Source organism: Delphinapterus leucas, chromosome 12 (assembly GCF_059928025.1).
Source record: "Delphinapterus leucas isolate spDelLeu-1000000601 "Yukka" chromosome 12, BTC_Dleu_Yukka2, whole genome shotgun sequence".
NCBI lineage: Eukaryota > Metazoa > Chordata > Mammalia > Artiodactyla > Monodontidae > Delphinapterus > Delphinapterus leucas.
Window position 1 is genome coordinate 82388908 of NC_143140.1, and position 18958 is coordinate 82407865.

An 18958-nucleotide genomic window follows, 5' to 3' on the forward strand; every position below is an offset into this window, starting at 1 on the left:
TCCTTTGTACAATCATGTCCAGGAGAGTTGGACCATTCATTTCATCCCTGTCATCTAAGTCAAATGTTGTTGCCAAAAGAATTCAATATTGGTTTGGCCTTGCACAGTATTTTTCTTTCAGATAGTTAAATAGAAGACAGTAACATTGGTCTTATTAATTCCTCACTTTTTACTTTCTCATGCATGAGCTTTCTAAGAAGCAGAACACTCAGTGGTCAACCAGTTGCAGAGAGTCTTCCCATTGCTGCCTCTGGAAAGTAGATACAGTTCCTGAGTGAAGGTCTTGTCCTTTGGGGAAGTTGAGCCTTCCATATATGAATAAGAGTTCAATCTCTGGAGCAAGGGAGCCCTTGCTTCAAATCCCATCTCTGCCACTTGCTTGCTGTGTGGTTTTGAGCAGGCTTTATAACTTTTATCATAGGTTTACATCTGTAAAATGGAGATAAATATAATCCCTTCCTCATAGAGTTGCTGGGGAATTAAATGAAATAATCCGTGTATAACGCAGTGCCTGGCACATCATGGTCAGTACCCAAATGAGTCAGTTTTCTTAGAAGCAAGAATGTTTGGTCATACGATCTCATGCACAAGTGTGAAATGAACAAGCTGAGGAGGGGCTGTAGCTGGAAGCCCCCACTCAGGTTGGGATGGTTGCTTGTTTATATTGCAGTGCTTTGAAAATTCATGAGCAAACCCTTATTTTCCCAATGCTAAGGCTCAAAACTATGTTTTCTGTACCTTAACACCTCAAGAAAAGAATAATTTTTCACTGATAAAACAAAAGTTAGAGGTTTCCTCTTGGCCAAATATGTATACGATCCTGTGATTCCATATCAAATTTGAAACTGTATTTAACACTCTATAAATGCATATTGATTCTTAGAAGCAGAAAGAAATACTGATTTTGACATCTTATCTGGCACCTTAAACAATTTGTGTACTTGGATACTTCAAATTCTAATTTCAATGAGCCTTTAATGAAAAGGTAACCAAGCTTTATAGATGCTAGCTAAATTTATGGATTAATCAGGTATAAAAGAATGGGACGTTGAAAATGAAATACTATTTTGTTGAAACCATACAATGAGACTTTCAGATAAGATTATCTAAAGTTGACCCTCTTTTTTGGGGGGGGGGATTTGTGGTTGCTTAAACACTGGAGAGTTAATTTATCTTTAATTTGAGAATTCATTTTCATTTCCATGCCTTAAAAATATGAACAGTTAGCTAACTACTCATATTTTCATAAAAAATGCTAAGTGCTTATTCCTTACCATGCTTGGCTTTTTGCCTGACCTCATCAGTCTTCTTGATTTTAATTCATTTTTCCCCCAGAGAACTGTGTATATTTTTACTGAGCTCATTCATAAAAAATCATAAAATAAGAGTTGATGTCATATAATTTGAAGTTTTTCTGGTTATGACTTAAATCTGTGTGTGTGCTTCCTTCAAACTTTGAAATGTGTCAGTGATAGAAATAGTTGGAAAGCACAGTTCAAGTACAACTTCTGAATCCACAAGTTAGAAAGTAGTAAAAAAGGAAGAAAAAGAAAACTACACTACATACCTATCACAGAACTGTTATTGAGGCAAGTTGATGTTCAGATTTATGTAATATTATTGAAGCAAATATGTTAAATATCTTTAACTATTAAGACGAGCAGTACACATTGTATTTTAGCTTCAGTTACTGAAGGGTCCATGTAGTTTATATGTAGGAAACCCTTCAATTAAGATGTGCCTCCTTCCCTACTAATACTTTGATGCTGTTAATAATTCATTTATAAGACTTTAAATTTTTTATGGGAAGTAATAAAAGGGACCCATTATTTTCACAGCTAAATCTGTTTCTTGGTGATGGCAGTGAGAGGGGGGAGATGAGAGGAAGAAATTGTTAATCACCTTGTAGAACTGAACTTCAGAAAAGTCATAAAGTAGAAGTTCCAAAAAAGTTTAAACACTCCTAAAAGAAATCACTATTAGTAAAAGGAACCATATTATCATGCATACATAACCAAAATGTTAGAGGGAAAAAAAAATACAATTCACGAAAACATTTCTATAAAGGACAAGCTTTGAAATAATTAGAACGTGTTGATTTTTATTTGGGGGCAGTCATAAAATACACTCATCTTAGAAAACCAGCAAGGCATCAGAATAGAAATAGTGGTGGAGATAATTCATGGGTAATCCAAGCTCTTACTTCTCACTTCCCGACCTGTCACATCTGTGAAGACCTGCTCCTTTATGCTAATGTCTGGCCCCATCCAGTGTTGAAGAGCAGACTTGCCTCTCCCTCTGCTGCTTTTGTCCCATAGGACCAAGTCTTGATTTTGTGGACCTGAGTTTTGGGGTCCTGGGATGTAGTGACCATTGCTTTGTTGGGGGGGTCTTCCTTTTCACAACTCCAGTCTGCCCCCTCAGGAGGCCTGTGCTCCACAGAGGGGGTTCAGGGGGCGAGGGAGGGGCAACACAGAGCTTAGGGATTCCATTTTGTTCCGATAACAAACATTTGTTGAGCTCCACTGTGTGCCATGATAATGTGCTGGGCACAGGATACCTGGTGACAAATGAGACAGAGATAGTCCATTCCTTGTCAAACCCAAAGTGACCTGGGGGTTGAAACAGCGATGAAAGGGCAATGTAGTAGGTGTTATGACAGGACAAAAGACAGGCATCACTGGAGGGGCCGAAAGGATTTCCCAGAGGAATTGCTATCTCAACTGATAACACCTGAAATATGAGTAGGAGTCAGTTGGTCCGAGAGTAGGAGAAGTGTGTTCCCACAAGAAAGAAGGGCCTGTGCAAAGCCCCCGGGGTGATAAGGAGCACAGAGTGAACAGAAAGACACAGCTAGAGCTTGGATGGGACTTAGAGGGTGGTGAGAGAAGGCTGGGAGGGGAGGTAAGGGCTGATCAGGAACAGCTTGGTGAGCCGTCTTGAGGCATTTAGATTTTACCCTGAGAGCTTTGAGGAACATCAGACTATTAAAGTGGGTTAGTGACATGATGGTGTGTGATTTTATAAAAATCCCTCTGGCAGGGGTGGGATAGGGTGGGAGGGAGGGAGACACAAGAGGGAAGAGACATAAGGACATATGTATATGTATAACTGATTCACTTTGTTATAAAGCAGAAACTAACACACCATTGTAAAGCAATTATACTCCAATAAAGATGAAAAAAATGAACATTTTACAGAAGAGACATAAAAAAAAATCCATCTGGCAACGTGGTGGGGCATGATTGGCAGGGGAAGGCTGCAGGCCGTGGCTATCGTGATAACCTGGGTGGGAAATTCTTGGGACTGTGGTAGTGACGGCAGGCCCAGGACAAAGCTGATGTGGCTTTGAAAAAGAACTTTAAAATAATTGATTTGGTAGGTTTTTATAGTATGTGTGTGTGGGGTTGGAGTGAGGGAGAGGATAGAGTCTAGAACAACACGCGTGTTTCAGGCGCCATGGTGTGTTGGTGAATAGGAACAGGTAGGTGAGGAGAGAAGATGGTCAGTTATGTTTGGGACGCATACCTCTCAAAGAGTCTGTGAGATAGTCGAGTCTAAATGAACTGGGGGCAGGTGTGGGAAGCTTGGTAAAGAGATTTGGTCTGAGGTGACTGCCAGAAAGCACTGAGGGAAAAGGGTGACAAAAGTAAGGATACACACTATTAAATTCCTCTCAGGTTACTGCTTGTTTTATGTTATTGTTTTCAGCTTTACTGAGGTATAAGTGACAAATAAAATTGTAAGATATTTAAAGTGTACATTGTGATGATATATGTATACATTGTGACAGGATTTCTCCCCTTTGAATTAGTTAACACATCCATCACCTCGTATATTTACTTTCTTCTCTGTTTTTTTTTTTTTCCTTTGGGTGAGAACATTTAAGTTTTACTCTCTGAGCAAATTTCAATTAAACAATGCAGCATTACCAACTATTGTCACCATGTTATGCGTTAGCTCCTCAGACCTTATTCATCTTACAGCTAAAAGTCTGTTCCTTTTACCAGCTTCTCCCCATTTCCCTCACCCCAGCCTCTGACAATCACTGTTCTATTCTGTTTCCATGAGTTTGGCTTTTTTTTTTTCAGATTCCACATATAAGTGATACAATGCAGTACTTATCTTTCTCTGTCTGCCTTATTTCATTTAACTGATGCCCTCCAGGCTCATCCACCTTGTTGAAAATGACAGGATTTCTTTATTTTTTAAGGATGAACAATATTCCATTATATGTATTCTGCATTTTCTTTATCTGTTTATCTGTCAACAGACACGTAGGTTGTTGTTTCCATCGTTGGTTATTGTGAACAGCGCTGCTATGAACATGGAGGTACAGATATCTCTTCGAGATAACAATTTCATTTCCTTTGCGTGCATATCCACAAGTGGCACTTCAGGATTGTATGGTGGTTCTATTTTTAATTTCTTGGGGAACCTCCATACTGTTTTCCACAGCGGCCGCGCCAGTTTACATTCCCACCAACAGTGCACGAGGGTTCCCTTTTCTCCACACCCTCCCCTGCTTGTTTTAATTTGGTCTGTTGTTATATTTCTTTTGAATCTCTGAATATGGACCATTGCTTTTTTTTTGCTGTACGCGGGCCTCTCACCGTTGTGGCCTCTCCCGTTGCGGAGCACAGGCTCCGGACGCGCAGGCTTAGCGGCCATGGCTCACGGGTGCAGCCGCTCCGCGGCATGTGGGATCCTCCCGGACCGGGGCACGAACCCGTGTCCCCTGCATCGGCAGGCGGACTCTCAACCACTGCGCCACCAGGGAAGCCCTTATTTATTTATTTTATTTTTGGTAACTAACAAATATAGACTTTCTGTGTGATGGTAATAATGCAAAAATAGCTGAAAGACGGAAAATAAGAAGAAAGGGGGAAATGAAAAGTCAAGGAAAAGAATCCCAGAGAGGCCTGGGGAAGAGCTCTGTGTGAGGCCCCTGGAGCCGGGGGTGAGTCTGGTAATTCCTGCTTACAGGCAATTCCTAGTAATTCCTCTCCCGACCCTTCACGTTTCCTGCTTACGGTTCTCTTGCCTCATCCCTTCTCCCACCCCCGCTTCCTATTATTCAAACCCTACATTAGCTCAAAGGCTTTAATTTTTGGTGGGCAAAGAAAAAAATAGTGATTATTTCTCCAAACCTTCACTTGCAGCTCACATCTTGGATTTGGCCTCTTGCACTTCATTCTGTGCAAGAGGAACTTTGGGGCTGATCTGGTCACAGGTACACAGAGTCCCTCAGTCTCTTCAGTAAAGACACTGTATGTTTCATTAAGATAGTTGGTGCGAGTTTTTTTTTTAAATGAACTCTAATTCAATAAGATTTTCTCTTCCATTATTTTTACAAGACCAAATAATAACATTTAAAAAGAAATTTCTTCTTAAAGAAACTTAAATCAGTTGCTTTAAGAACACATCTTTACAAAATTATACTCATTAGCCAACAAAAAACTTTCGTGTTTTCCTTTCTTCTGATGCAAGTTGAAGACTTAGAAATAAATAGTTGTTAATGGTGTTTGGTTAAGAAGAATTTGTTTTAATTGTTTATATGAAACAAGTACTTGTTAACTTTTTCTTGTTGCCAATCTGTCAATTCTAAATGTTCACGTACATTAGGCAGGAGAAAGCCCAGCTTTGTCACAAAAGGTTTGCATTATGAACTTGGTTCTTTTGTGTGTCTATTTTCATTCTTGTTAAGGGATGAATTCGATTGTACAAATCCCGCATATTTTATGTGTTAAACATGTTAGTTCAGGAATTTCACTCGATTTTATAAAGATACATATCTACGATGGCTGACCAATCCAAACATAAGATTTAACCATTGACTTTGGACCCAATTCAGTTCTCCCATCTTCTGGCTTGCAGAACTTCTGGCTTTTGGGAAAGAAAGTGAATCAAAGTAATTTTTGGTTCAAATTATTATTAACTGTTTTCTTCTGATATAAACTTATATTTTAAGATTTAAAATAAGTCAACATGTACTACATAAACATCATAGAAGACCAAACACTAAGAGTTTCTTTGAGGTGTCAGAAGAATACACCTTTTGCCTAGAGTTTATATCTGCCCAGGTAAATTTTATTTCTGATTCTATTATTTCCTCAATTTGCCCCTGTTAATAGGGAAGATTCTAAAAGTAATCACTATGCCTGGGTATTCGAGGCAGTGTGTGGTCTCTTACTGAAGTTACAAGGTTTTAACTGTTTGTTGATTCCTCTTATGCAATAGAAGAATGCAGATGTTAATTTAATCTGAAGCCTGTTTATACAGTGACTTTTATAATGTATATCTAAAGATAGAGAATCGAGTTTTATGAGACCAACATTTCTTATCAAGTCCCCACTCCACCCTATTCTAATTGGGCTGACCCTTAAGTTGAATAAAGAACAAAGAGGTCTGTAGTTAAAACATTTCACTACATGTTGAGTCTTGCCCTTATTAAATGAGAAAATGGAGACTTAAACAGAGAATCTGAATTAGAAGGTCGCATATACACTCACTGTTTTTTGTGAATGGAAAGCATATTTTAAAATAGTACATATCATTTTTTAGTCTAAATTCAGGATGTTTTCCCAAGAGGTGCGAGTATTTAGACTCATATAAATGGGCTGCTTTATAAAAACATGCCAATAATACTTTTTAATTTGTGAAGCTTAATATTCTGTACATTATCAACCAGACTTCTTTTGAGGGATAAAGAAATGGAGGTGACTTCTAAATCTTAGAGCAGAAACTGCATGTGGGCAATTGGATACCTGTCCCCAGAGCTCAGAGAAGAGGGTTGGGCTGGGAGTTTAAGTCTGTGCGTCATCTGTATTTAGTGGTGATGAAAGCCGTAGGCGTGAGATAGATTTTCTGGTGGGAGAATTCAGAGTCACAGAAGAGGAAAGGGCCTGGCATTGAGCCCTCTGCAGCTCTGGATTATTGTGGCATGTAGGGAGGCAAATCTGCAAACCCTGGGAAGCTCCAGTTTGAGGGGTAGAAGGAGCGCTGGGAGCATTTTGTGTTACAGAAGCCGAGGGAAAAGCATGTTTCAAGAGGAAGGAAGGAACTGTCAGATGCTTCTGATGGGTCAAGTGTGATGTGGGCTGAAAGTGTCTATTGAATTCAGCAACAGAAGTCATTGGCGGTTTCTGGGAAGCTGTTTTTGTGGAGCAACAAAGGTGGAAAGCAGACTGACTTGGGTTGAGCCAGGCAGGAGAAAAGGAGGAAAAAGACCTCCAGTGCAGACATCTGTTAGGTGTTGAGCTGAGAAGGAGGGACAGGATATAAGATAGAAGTTCGAGAGTGCCGTGGGTCAAGGGAGACCTTTTTTGTGGGTCAGACTTGCATGACATGATAAAAGCCAATAAGGTGAAGTAAACCTATGTGAATTACAGGACATCATTAGAGAAACAGTCTTGGGAATTATTGGAGAACCAGAAGGGAAAGAGAGGGAGAAAAGGATAGAAAGCTTATTTAAATAAATAATGGATGAGAACGTTCCCAAAACAGGGGAGAGATTTGGACATCCAAGTTCATGAAGCTCATAGGTCCCCCCCCAAATTTCACAATATTATATGCTAATTATATCTTAATAAACCTTGAAAAAAAAAGCCAATTAGAAGGAAGCATTGGAGTGAGAGAGACTCAATAAACAAGAGAGAAAAGAAAGAGGATTTAGAATAAAATAACAGCAACAACAACTAATATTCATTCAGTGTTTGCCCTACCCATGGCACTGCGCTAAGCCCGTGACATCTAGTCTCACATTTAGTTCTTAGAATAATGTTATGCAGTGGTGCCGGGAGGAAAGTGTGGCCTAAGGATGTTAACCAACTTGCTCAGTGTCTTCCAGCTAGTGAGTGGTGAACTGACTTACTACCTTAAGGATCGACCTTGGTCACCACCACAGCCCACCACCCCCCAAGTGGAATTTAGGTGCTCTGTGCTGTGTTTGAAGACCTACTTAAAGATTCTTTAAATTATATTGTACGAAAGGCCACTTTGAAACCCTCTGTCTGAAAGTTCTAACAGCTCTATTTGGACAACAATTTTGGTGGGTGGCCTGGGTCCAAAAAAAAAAAAAGGCCTTATCTACTGAGAAAGCTTAACCTTGAGAATATATATATATAAAACATCATGCCCCCAAATATAGGCTGTGTGAACTGAAGGGGATTTGCCCAAAGAACTCGCAAAGCAACTTGGGGAGGCAGAAATTAATTGTAGGAGAGTTGTTTTTTTTTTTTAACATTGCAAGAAGGACACAAAAAAGGATGATGGGTTGAGGCAGCAACATAGAAAGGCCAAGGAAGAGATGTGAAAACATCCCACAGACAGCTTCCCTGTAGATTCCAACCGACTAAATTTCCTGAAATAATACTAATTCTGTCCTCTTGCTTTCGATAGGACATAATGACTACATGTGTCCGGCTACCAACCAGTGCACGATTGATAAAAACAGGAGGAAGAGCTGTCAGGCCTGCCGGCTACGCAAGTGCTACGAAGTGGGCATGATGAAAGGGGGTAGGTACCTTGGACCCAGGGCGCCCACCATGAGGTCCTTGTCCCCCACCCACTGCTGGCCATTTCCATTCTAGTCACCACGGGAGTGGAGTGGTTTCTCTTCTAATTAATTGTTTTCCTATTCTCACTTTTCTTCACAACAAAACTATTTTTTATAACACATTTTATTAAAAAAGAAGAAATCCGAACACACCATTTTGTGTTTCATATTTTCAATGTAAATACTTATATTTAAAATCAAAAGTGTGTGGGAGGTGGTGGTGGAAGGAAAAGAAGACTGCTCAGAGAATTATTCTAGAAATATTTTTCCGTTACTGTTTATGTTCCTAATGCTAGAAAACGGTATCTGGGAAGAAACTTTCCTTACACCGAGACTTGTACATGTGAAAGCTAAAGAGCTAGTTTGTCATCTTTCAATCCCTTCACATCCCTTAGGGAATTTGAATTTCAATGAAAAGGCAGCTTTCTCCTTTAGAAGTTGAGTTAACTAGCAGCTCCCATAATCTCAGCATCCAGTATGGAGCTGGGAACAATGCATTGATTTCTGAGCACTAGCGTCACGAGGTGGTTGGGATCTGTGTCCGTGTATTTGTGCTGTGGGTGTGTGTATGTGTGGTTTTCTGTCTCCTCATGTATCCAGTCTTCCAGTTTTCTTATACTGGAATCCAGCGTCTGGTTCTGGGAATATTAGGTGCTCCATAAATGTGGTTGCCTGATCTCCTTGTATTCTTTGGAATCTAGTTTTGAAGAACACTTCTAGTCTTGAAGAGCCTTCAAAATACTGGGAGAGAACAAGAGGAAATGTGTAATTGAAATAAAGGAATGGGTGCATCCAGTGTTTTAGGATGATATAAAGGAGAGAGACAGACCTATGATGGTGCTGCCTGCTGATCAGAATGGGAAAAAATCTTTCTGGAGAGGAGGCTTGAGATTAGTTAAGGAGAACGAAGTGGCCATGAAAAAGAGTAGCGATTGTGTAAATAGAGGGAAGCTAACCTTTAACTCATTAACACTTGGACAAAGGGGGAGGCAGAGGAAAAACCAACAGTCATGCCTGATTATTAGGGTGCTTATAGGCAAAGATTCCTTTGTTAATGGCCATAAATAAATCTACCGGGTTGAGATTTTGAATACAGCATTTGGAATAAATTATCTTGATGAACAGATGAAATGTTGAATTTACACATTGTGTGAGCTGTGACTGTATGTCTTGGGTGTCTGAAAAAGCAGCTTTGATTCAAAGGGTAATTAATTCCAAGAATTTAACAGCCACATTCAGAAAATGACACTTTAAGTCATAAATGGATTAAATATTTAAGGAATTCATTTTTCTTTGTACTGTTGGAGAATTAGTCAGGCTTAATTAAACTCACAAAAAGCTTCTTAAGGTATCTTGATAAGTGACAGGAATAAAACAGCTACATGCAAAAAGTTTACTTTGAAAGAGTAGAGTCCAAGTTTAATATTCTTCTTTGGCAATTGTAGGTAGATTAAGCCCAGACTCTTAAATTCTCTCTAAAAGCTGAAATGATCAACTTGTAAATTGGTCCAAACATTTTTTTTCTTTGAGGGTACCCATACATTGACCCCACTTCATAGAAACAATTCTGTTTTTCTTAATTAACATCCAGATACAATCTGGATGCATAAATATAAATTATGCATACACATTTTTATCTAACAAAAAATTTAACATGCAAAGACATAATAAAAATCTTCCCACTGCTTTCAAATAGGACTTTAGATAATTACTGCACATAGTCAATGTATGTGTGCATGCATGTACTTGTACATGTATATTTATGAGTGCAAAATATATATCTATCCTAGTTTGCTGCTGTGTTATTCTGCTCAGCCTGCCATAACAAAGTCTACAGACTGGGTGACTTAAACAGCAGAAATTGATTTCTCACAGCTCTGGAGGCTGGAAGTCCAAGATCAAGGTGTCGGCAGGGTTGGTTTCACCCTAGACCTTTCTGCTTGGCTGGAAGGTGGTCCTCTTCTCGCTGTGCCCTCACGTGGCCTTTTCTCTGTGTGTGTGCATCCGTCGTGTTTTTTTCTCTTCTTTTAAGGACCCCAGTCATGTTGGATTAGGACCCCACCCTTAGGAGCTCATTTAATCTTTATTACATCTTTAAAGACCCTATATCCAAATTTAGTACTATTCTGAGGTACTGGGGTTGGGGCTTCAATGTGATTTTTCGAGGAGACACAATTCAGTCCATAACAATTTCCCATAGAGATTCCTTAGCAGTTGTTAGTATCCATTACGTAAAATGAAAACATGTGTCTTTCTGGCAGTTTATACGTGTGTATAAGTTTTACGACAAGCTTTAAAATTGTAAAACTATAGGCTGTGAGAACATCTCATTTTAATTATATGTATAGTGTTTGCCATAATGCAATATAATTTATTTTTCTTCCACAGTATGGGATACCACACATAACCTCATGACACCTTGTATAACAACTCCCCAGATCCCACCCAATAAAGACCTAATTTACAGCTGGAAGTACAGTTATAGCCAACTATAAAATTTGAAATTACTTGTAAAGAACAGCTGTGACTAGATAAATCTTTACAACGTTTTCCTACTGGTTTCACAAGAATCCAGTGTCTGAACCAGGCTAGAGACCAATTCGAATACTGAATCTCTCCATATGAAATAAAATGTTTCATTTCAGATAAAAGAGAGAGAACCGAAAACTTACCTCCTACTTTTTTTTGTTTTTTATGGTACGCGGGCCTCTCACTGCTGTGGCCTCTCCCATTGCGGAGCACAGTCTCCGGATGCGCAGGCTCAGCGGCCATGGCTCACGGGCCCAGCCGCTCCGCGGCATGTGGGATCTTCCCGGACCGGGTCACAAACCCGTGTCCCCTGCATCGGCAGGCAGACCGTCAACCACTGTGCCACCAGGGAAGCCCCCTCCTACTTTTATAGCAAGGTAGAATGCATTTATTAAAGTACCCTAAAGATCCAAAACAGTGCATGATTTATCTACATGAAGAAATTTAATCTCTTACGATGCCTGCTGTACCCTGAAAATCCCAACCTCATTATTAGATTTGGTCCTGAGCCACGATGGTTCAGTAAGATGCAGGATTTAAGACATGCTTTAGGGGATGCACTTTCCCATCTTAGTGCTGCTGGCCTCTGCCTAGCTTGCATTTTCCTTTTCATCTGTCTCCCTCCCCTTCAACCTTAAGTGGCAGATTAAATGTCTCTTCTTCAGGGAGGTCTTCCTTTTGCCCCACACTAGGTTAGCTTCTTGTGTTCTCCCTTTCATAGGAAACAACTCTTCCCTGAGCCCTCCTCACTATTATTGTTAGTTGTTCAACATCTGTCCATGAACTCCACGATGGGGGAGACTCTCTGTCCTGCCTACTGATCTAGCACTAAGCAAGTCACAAAGTGAGTGTTCAAGATATTTATTTCCCATGAAATAATGACTTAATTCATTTAAATAGCTATTTGTTCAGGGCTGCTTAAGGGTGAGCTATTATGAAGAGTACAAACATGGATAATCACCTAGTCCCTTCCATCAGAATCTTCGTCGTACAAAGGGGACATCTGCACCTGAAGTGGCAAATAAAAATCTGGAAGACAAGTTAAGACCTGGATGGAAGATGAAGATGAGAATGGAAGACCAGCGGCCAGTGGAAGTTCAGAGCTTTGGCCAGCCACTGCTGGGTTTAGTCCAACCCAGAGTGTTATTCAGACCATGTGACTTCCAAGGTGTATATTATTATCCAAGAACTTGGCATTCTAGCTTGGTTTGGTGGAAAGGGGAAAACCTCAGAGATGGAATTCTTGGACCAAATACTGGCTTCCCCTCAGATTTGCTGAGCAATCCTGTTACAGTCATTTTTATGAGTTTCATTATCCTCAGATGTAAAATAAAAATAAATAATTTATACTTAACAAGTTTCTTGTAAAGGTCACAATTCATAACATGTGAAGTACTTTATAAAGTACAACACAAGTGTTAGTGATTACAGGCAGACCTCAGAGATATCGCAGGTTTGGTTCCAGACCATTGCAATGAAGCAAATACAAAGTGAGTCACACAAATTCTTTTGGCTTCCCAGTGCATATAAAAGTTAATGTTTACGCTATACTGTAGTCTACTAAGTGTGTAATAGCATTATGTCTAAAAAAATGTACGTACCTAGTTAAGAAACACTTCATTGCTAAAAAATGCTAACCATTATCCGAGCCCTCAGCAAGTCATAAAAGTAACATCAAAGACCACTGACTACAGGTCACTGTGACAAATATAATATGAATGAAAAAGGTTGAAATATTGTGAGAATTACCAAAAAGGAACACAAAGACAGAAAATGAGCAAATGCTGTTGGAAAAATGGCACCAATAAACTTGCTTTATGCAGTGCTGCCAAAAATTTTTAGTTTGTGAAGAATGCAATATCTTCAAAGTACAATAAGATGGGCTTCCCTGGTGGCGCAGTGGTTGAGAGTCTGCCTGCCAATGCAGGGTACACGGGTTCGTGCCCCGGTCTGGGAGGATCCCACGTGCCACGGAGCGGCTGGGCCGGTGAGCCATGGCCGCTGAGCCTGTGTGTCCGGAGCCTGTGCTCCGCAACGGGAGAGGCCACAGCAGTGAGAGGCCCGCGTACCACAAAAAAAATAAAATAAAATAGAGATTAAAAGTACAGTAAGATGAGGTATGCCTGTAGATCTCCTATCCTAAAAATAATTCCTATCTTACCTAAATACTCAGCACAGATTTTTTTTGGAAGGAAAAGAATGGCAATTTTATCACTAGTACTAAGTATAAATATCTAATTCCTTTGTGGGGAGTAAAACCCTGGCTCAGACACATCTGCTTTTTCTTTTTTTTCTTTTTGGTGTCATATGCTAGATATAGCTTCATGATGAATGAGATTTGTTGTTTATCATTTTATGATGCCAGGGATTTATACAAACTTGTTAAAATTCCTCCCGATAAACTCGGAAGTGTGTTGGTGGCAAGGTTTTCGTTTTTCAGACAAGGAAATTGTCACCAGAAATTAATTGATGTGCAGGACTCATGCACTGCCCATCCTGGTTGTGCTTCCTTGTAACACATTAAGAAGAAATTTGAGATAAAGTAATAATTGTCACTAGTCTTTATTTTGGTGACAACATTGCAATTTAATTTTGAGAAATATTCCAAAACAATAAATAAATTTAACAAATTAATGTTACAATTTTAAAGTGAGAAAATAATAAAAATAATAATATAACTGGGGAAATGTATGCTGTGGGTTCAGAATAACTGAGATGCCCAATGAAGAGCTGGAAAATAAAATATTTCCTTCTGCCTAAGTTTAATATTTATAGTCATGTGTTACTATAATTTGTTTCATTGATGGGATGCGCTTCCAGTCCAGAAAATTAGGTTTCCTTTGATCCTACATTGGCCCTTTTTTTTTTTTGCCAGAAGTAACTGTTTATTAATGTTAATGACAGGAGAACCAAATCAATGAATTAAGAATGTAAATGTGGGGCTTCCCTGGTGGTGCAGTGGTTGAGAGTCCGCCTGCCGATACAGGGGACGCGGGTTCGTTCCCTGGTCCGGGAAGATCCCACATGCCGTGGATAGGCTGGGCCCGTGAGCCATGGCCGCTGAGCCTGCGCGTCCAGAGCCTGTGCTCCGCAACAGGAGGGGCCACAACAGTGAGAGGCCCGTGTACCGCCAAAAAAAAAGAATGTAAATGTGAATTTCTTTCTTGGGATAGTCCAACAATCCTTGTGAGACTTGTAGCTGCATGTGAATCCAAGCTTTTTGAGAAGGCAGGGTTGGGAATTCACGTTATTTTCTCTTTTGTTTTCTGTCTTTTCTCGCTCCTTTTTGGTATCATCTAATCCCATGACTTTAAATACCATTTATATGCTGATGACTGCCCAGTTTATACCTTTAGCCCAAAGTTTCTCCCAAGTCCATGACTTCTGTATACAACTTCTCAGGTGTCTTCCTCACTTGAGTGTCTAAGAAACATCTCAAACTCAATTTGTTCAAACCTGAATTTCTGCTTCACCCTCAAACATGCTTTATCTGCAATCCTTCCCATCCTAGCTAATAACTTCATCTTTTGAATTGCTCAGGCTAAAACAAATGGAGTTAACCTTGACGCTTCTCTTTCTCCCATACCTCATGTTCAGGAAATTCTGGTGGCTCTATCTTCAAATATTTTTGGAATCTGACCACTTCTCACCACCTGTATTGTTGACACTCTGGCATGAAACACCATCATCTTTCTCCCAGCTTATTGCTAAAGCCCTACCTGCTTTTTTCCTTGCTTCCCTACCATCTATTCTCCCTAAAGATACATTAAAAATGGAAATCAAATCATATCACTTCTCAAAACATTGCACGGCTTCCCCGTTCATCCAGCTGACGTCATTACAGTGGCCAGAAGACCGTATCTCCTCCCCATTCTTACTTCTTTCACCTCTTTTCTTATTCCGCTCTCTCCCGCTTACCCTAAACCACGTGGGCGTTCTTAACGTGTCAGGCGCACTTATGTCTTGGACCAATTACTCTAGCTTTTCCCTCTCCCTGGAATGCCATTCCCCCAAATATTTGGGCACCTAACTCCGTCACCTCCCTCAGATTCTTTGCTCCATTATCAATTTATCAATGAGGCTTATCCTGATTGTTGCATTTAATAGCGCAGCCCACACATCCCGCATTTTCACCTTCTAATACACCATAGAATTAATTATTAGATGATTTATTGCTTGATGTCTGTCTCCCTTACTAGAGCATAAGCTCCAGATGGGTGCTTACAAACAAACAAAACATGCTTGTATGTTTTGTTCACTGATGTATTTCAAGTGCGTGGATCAGTGCCTGCATCTAATAGACAGTCGAGAAATAGTTGTAGCATGCACGAATTAATAGAATGAATGAGCACAACTGAAAGTACACTGTAAGTGTTGAGCTCTGAATAGATTGAGCGTCAAGAGTCCTGTTTTTCTAATTAAGGGAGAATATCGGCTTGGAAATTAAAACCTGTACAGGAGTTAGCTTTCACCACACAGCAGAACCTCACCTCAACATCTCAATGGCAATACAACAAGAAGCATCTCTTACATGTCAGGGAGAGACTGGGAAGCTGCTGATACTGGCAGGGCTCACTCATATGTCGGGAGGTCAGCTGGCTCTTTTGGCTGGAGCAACTAGGATGACTGAGTTTTGCTTCACAAGTCTCTCATCCTCCAGCAGGCTAGTCCAGGCGTGTTCTCCCAGTAATGGCAGAGGCACAAAAGAGAACAAGCCCCAAATCACAAGCCCATTTCAAGCTTTTTGCTTGCATTATCAGCTGATGTCCAAGGGCCAATGCCCGTCAGATGGCTGAGCCCTTAGGTTTCGTGAGAGGGGCCTTCAGAGTTATCTGGCAAAGGTTAAAAAACTGGAACCATTTTTCGTAATCTATCACAACCAGAAATATGAACTTTTCAGATTTGAAACTGAAAAATAATTAGAGAGTCATGGACTCTTAACACTTGGAAGGGACTTATAGGTTCATTTACCCTTCTTCCATGCTCAGTGCAGGAATCCCCCATCTAGCTTTCCTGACAGCTGTGTGAGGGGTGCTGAATATGGATGTGAACTTTATCTTCGCGCCTGCCTTATATACATGATGAGTGGACACAATAGGGCAGGAAAAAAACCAGGAGTAGGCGTGAACCCGTACTTCTGGAAAAATATGGGCTTGTTTCAGATGTGCTGTATTTCACTAATGCATTTAGATGTAGGTTTCATGTATGTTACAATTGGTTATGAATGGATGTTAGAAAACAAATGTAAGGCTATTTTAATATTTCAGTAGAAGTTCACTGCATATATAAAATGAACCAGGAAGCACTGCCAGTCGTACTTTTGCTTTTATATAAGTTATAGTTAGAACGCTGTCTTCACTGTTTTATGCTGAAGTCACTTGGATCGCTGATTTAGAGGTCATTGTGGTTTTTAAAGGACAGGAAGAGGGATCTTCATTTACCTTTCACGAATGACCATATCTCACCTTGAATGTTAAAAGAAATGCTGACGGGTTTTTCCAAAAATTCCAGAAATCAGTCTTTCTTGTTCCTATAATTTGATTTTGCAAAAAGCAAATCGTTTTTGAGATGATGTAAGGACCCTCTCTGTCAATAGTATTTACAAAATGCAGAACTCTGGGGGCAGTAATTGTATGAATAAATTGCTGTTTTTAAATTCTATAAGCCTGAGACCTCATAAATTTTCATGTGTTTTCATTTTGTTTCAATGATTGTGATTAGGATAATAAACGGTGTTTAGAGCTGAACGAACTTAAAAGATCCCCTAGTCCACCTCTTTGTTCTTCAGCTCATTGTTCTCGTCCAAGTCACACAGCTAGTTAACCACTCAGACCAGAAGCCAAGACTCCTGACACCTGGTTCAGGGCTCTTTTCATTATACTGCACTGCCTTACTGACCAGGAGTAATTTAGATCATAATGAAATGTAGACACATGTATAAGTAAGATACTAATATCACACAGACCAAATTATGACTTAGGAACAATTACTGTGGGCACAAAATACTACTCTTCTTCAACAAAAACATTAATCAACGCATCTGGCTTAGTAGCACAGCAGAAGTACCACATTACATTTATATGGAGTGTGTGATGGTTATTTTAAAAAGAGTTACTTAATATTTAATTACTTCCTATTGCTTAATATCATTTAAAAAGGACATTTTCTCCTTCAGGCCAAGGGTGTTCACTATTTTCAGGTAACAGTTGCAATATTTGTTGAAAGCCCATCTGTTTTTTATTGTTTAAATACTTAGATTATTCTGCTATAAAAAAAGGTAACTTTGTCAAGTAAAAGGAGACCTGGCTAAGGGTCCAGTCTGAACCTGGCTCTTTCAAGACCCTTGGGCAGATCACGTAATTCTTCTGAACTCAATTGTCACTTTTGAAAAATATGGGCTTAGGACTGAGTGGTCTCTAGAGCATCTTTCAAATCTTAAATTTTGTGTTTTATGATGGGAGGGTCAGAATTTAAAGCTAAAGGTATGTATACAAGTTTCCCAGTATGAGGAACCACCTCACTAGCTATCATATTTATATTTCAAGGTAAATTTGCAGAGCAACCAGCAACTGGAAAAACCTGTTGGAATGGACAAAGCTATTCTCTTCATTGATTAGCTTGGAAAGTCAATCTCTTTGGAGTGAAGAGTGTCACCAAAATGAGTTTGATGTCCATAGTGATATGAGCAGATGGCTATAATATCACTACACTTTTTTTAGCCACATCAAAGAAAGAGTTCAAGAACAAAGTTTGTTGAGATAGGACTTTGAGAAGATCAGTAAGTTCTTGTCTGTTATTAAAGATGTAATAGTCATGCCTAAGACTTGAGTCCCAGGAGCTGGTGAAACTTTCTGGTGTCTGCCTTGTGGAACAGAGAAAGGAAGAGGCTGAAAAGATAGTGAATTTTGAGAAGTTCCTGGTTTAAATACCACACAAGGGAGTCTGGTGAGTTTTCCTTGAAAACTTATCCAGTAGGCGTAAACCAACACACTTGAGGTGAGACCTCTTGGAAATCACGGAAATATATACCAGCCCTAAGAGAGACTGAAGGTAAAGTGAGGAGTCATTATAAAGACATGTTCTGGTTACATCTGGAGGTGACACATTGTTTAGTTTAAGCTTGACTGAGGAAGTAAAAAGTAGTGAGAAACATACAAAGTTATACCTAGGGGTTGGTATCTTTAAAAGCTTGCTTAAGACTAGTTACTATTATACTTATTTTGTATTACATTTTTGGCACTGTTATTTAGAAAATTTTACCTAACAAATGCCAGGTCAAGTCCAAACTTCTTAGCCTAAGTCATTTACAGATAACCTTTACTGAGCATTTACTATGTGAAGGTGTTTGGAGACACAGGGTAAAACATGGTCACTGAGCATAACGTCTAGACAACCTAATGATGGAAAGAGATTTTTCTCATAAAAGGTGACCAAGCCCCGTCATTCCCTCAAGAGACCTAGGACTGGAGTTGGCCTAAAAATTCCTGCTGCCTCAGTTTACCCACCAGTTGTGACCCTAGTGATATCTTTCAGTGCTCTCAAGGATCAGGCAAGCTCAAGTTTGCTGGCTGGCCCTTTGTACTTTGGGGTTTCAACTTCCGGCTGATATTCACGGGGATATGTCCTATTGCCGAGTTAAGTCCTGCCCATACTAGATTTATTTCTTTCTCTTTGTGGGTCCCAGTCTCATAGAAAACATACTTGCATGAAAACGTTAACTACTTCATCAGGCTCTTCTGAGAATTAAAGGCATGAATTATCTTTTGATAATTAAAAATTGGCACACAAATGTTAGGTTTCATATTTCATATATGGTGTAGCATGGTGGTTATGTCTTTGGCTTTGGTAATCAGACCCCATGGATTCAAAATT

At 39.7% G+C, this 18958-nt stretch overlaps 1 protein-coding gene across 1 annotated transcript in view; it reads left to right on the forward strand.

Moving 5' to 3' along the window:
• ESR1 (estrogen receptor 1) overlaps positions 1-18958 on the forward strand; it is a 390679-nt gene that overhangs the window by 203735 nt on the left and 167986 nt on the right. Inside the window, exon 4 of the mRNA XM_089922150.1 lies at positions 8401-8517. Coding sequence (XP_089778276.1) covers positions 8401-8517 — 117 coding nt within the window. The remainder of the gene's footprint in view (positions 1-8400; positions 8518-18958) is intronic.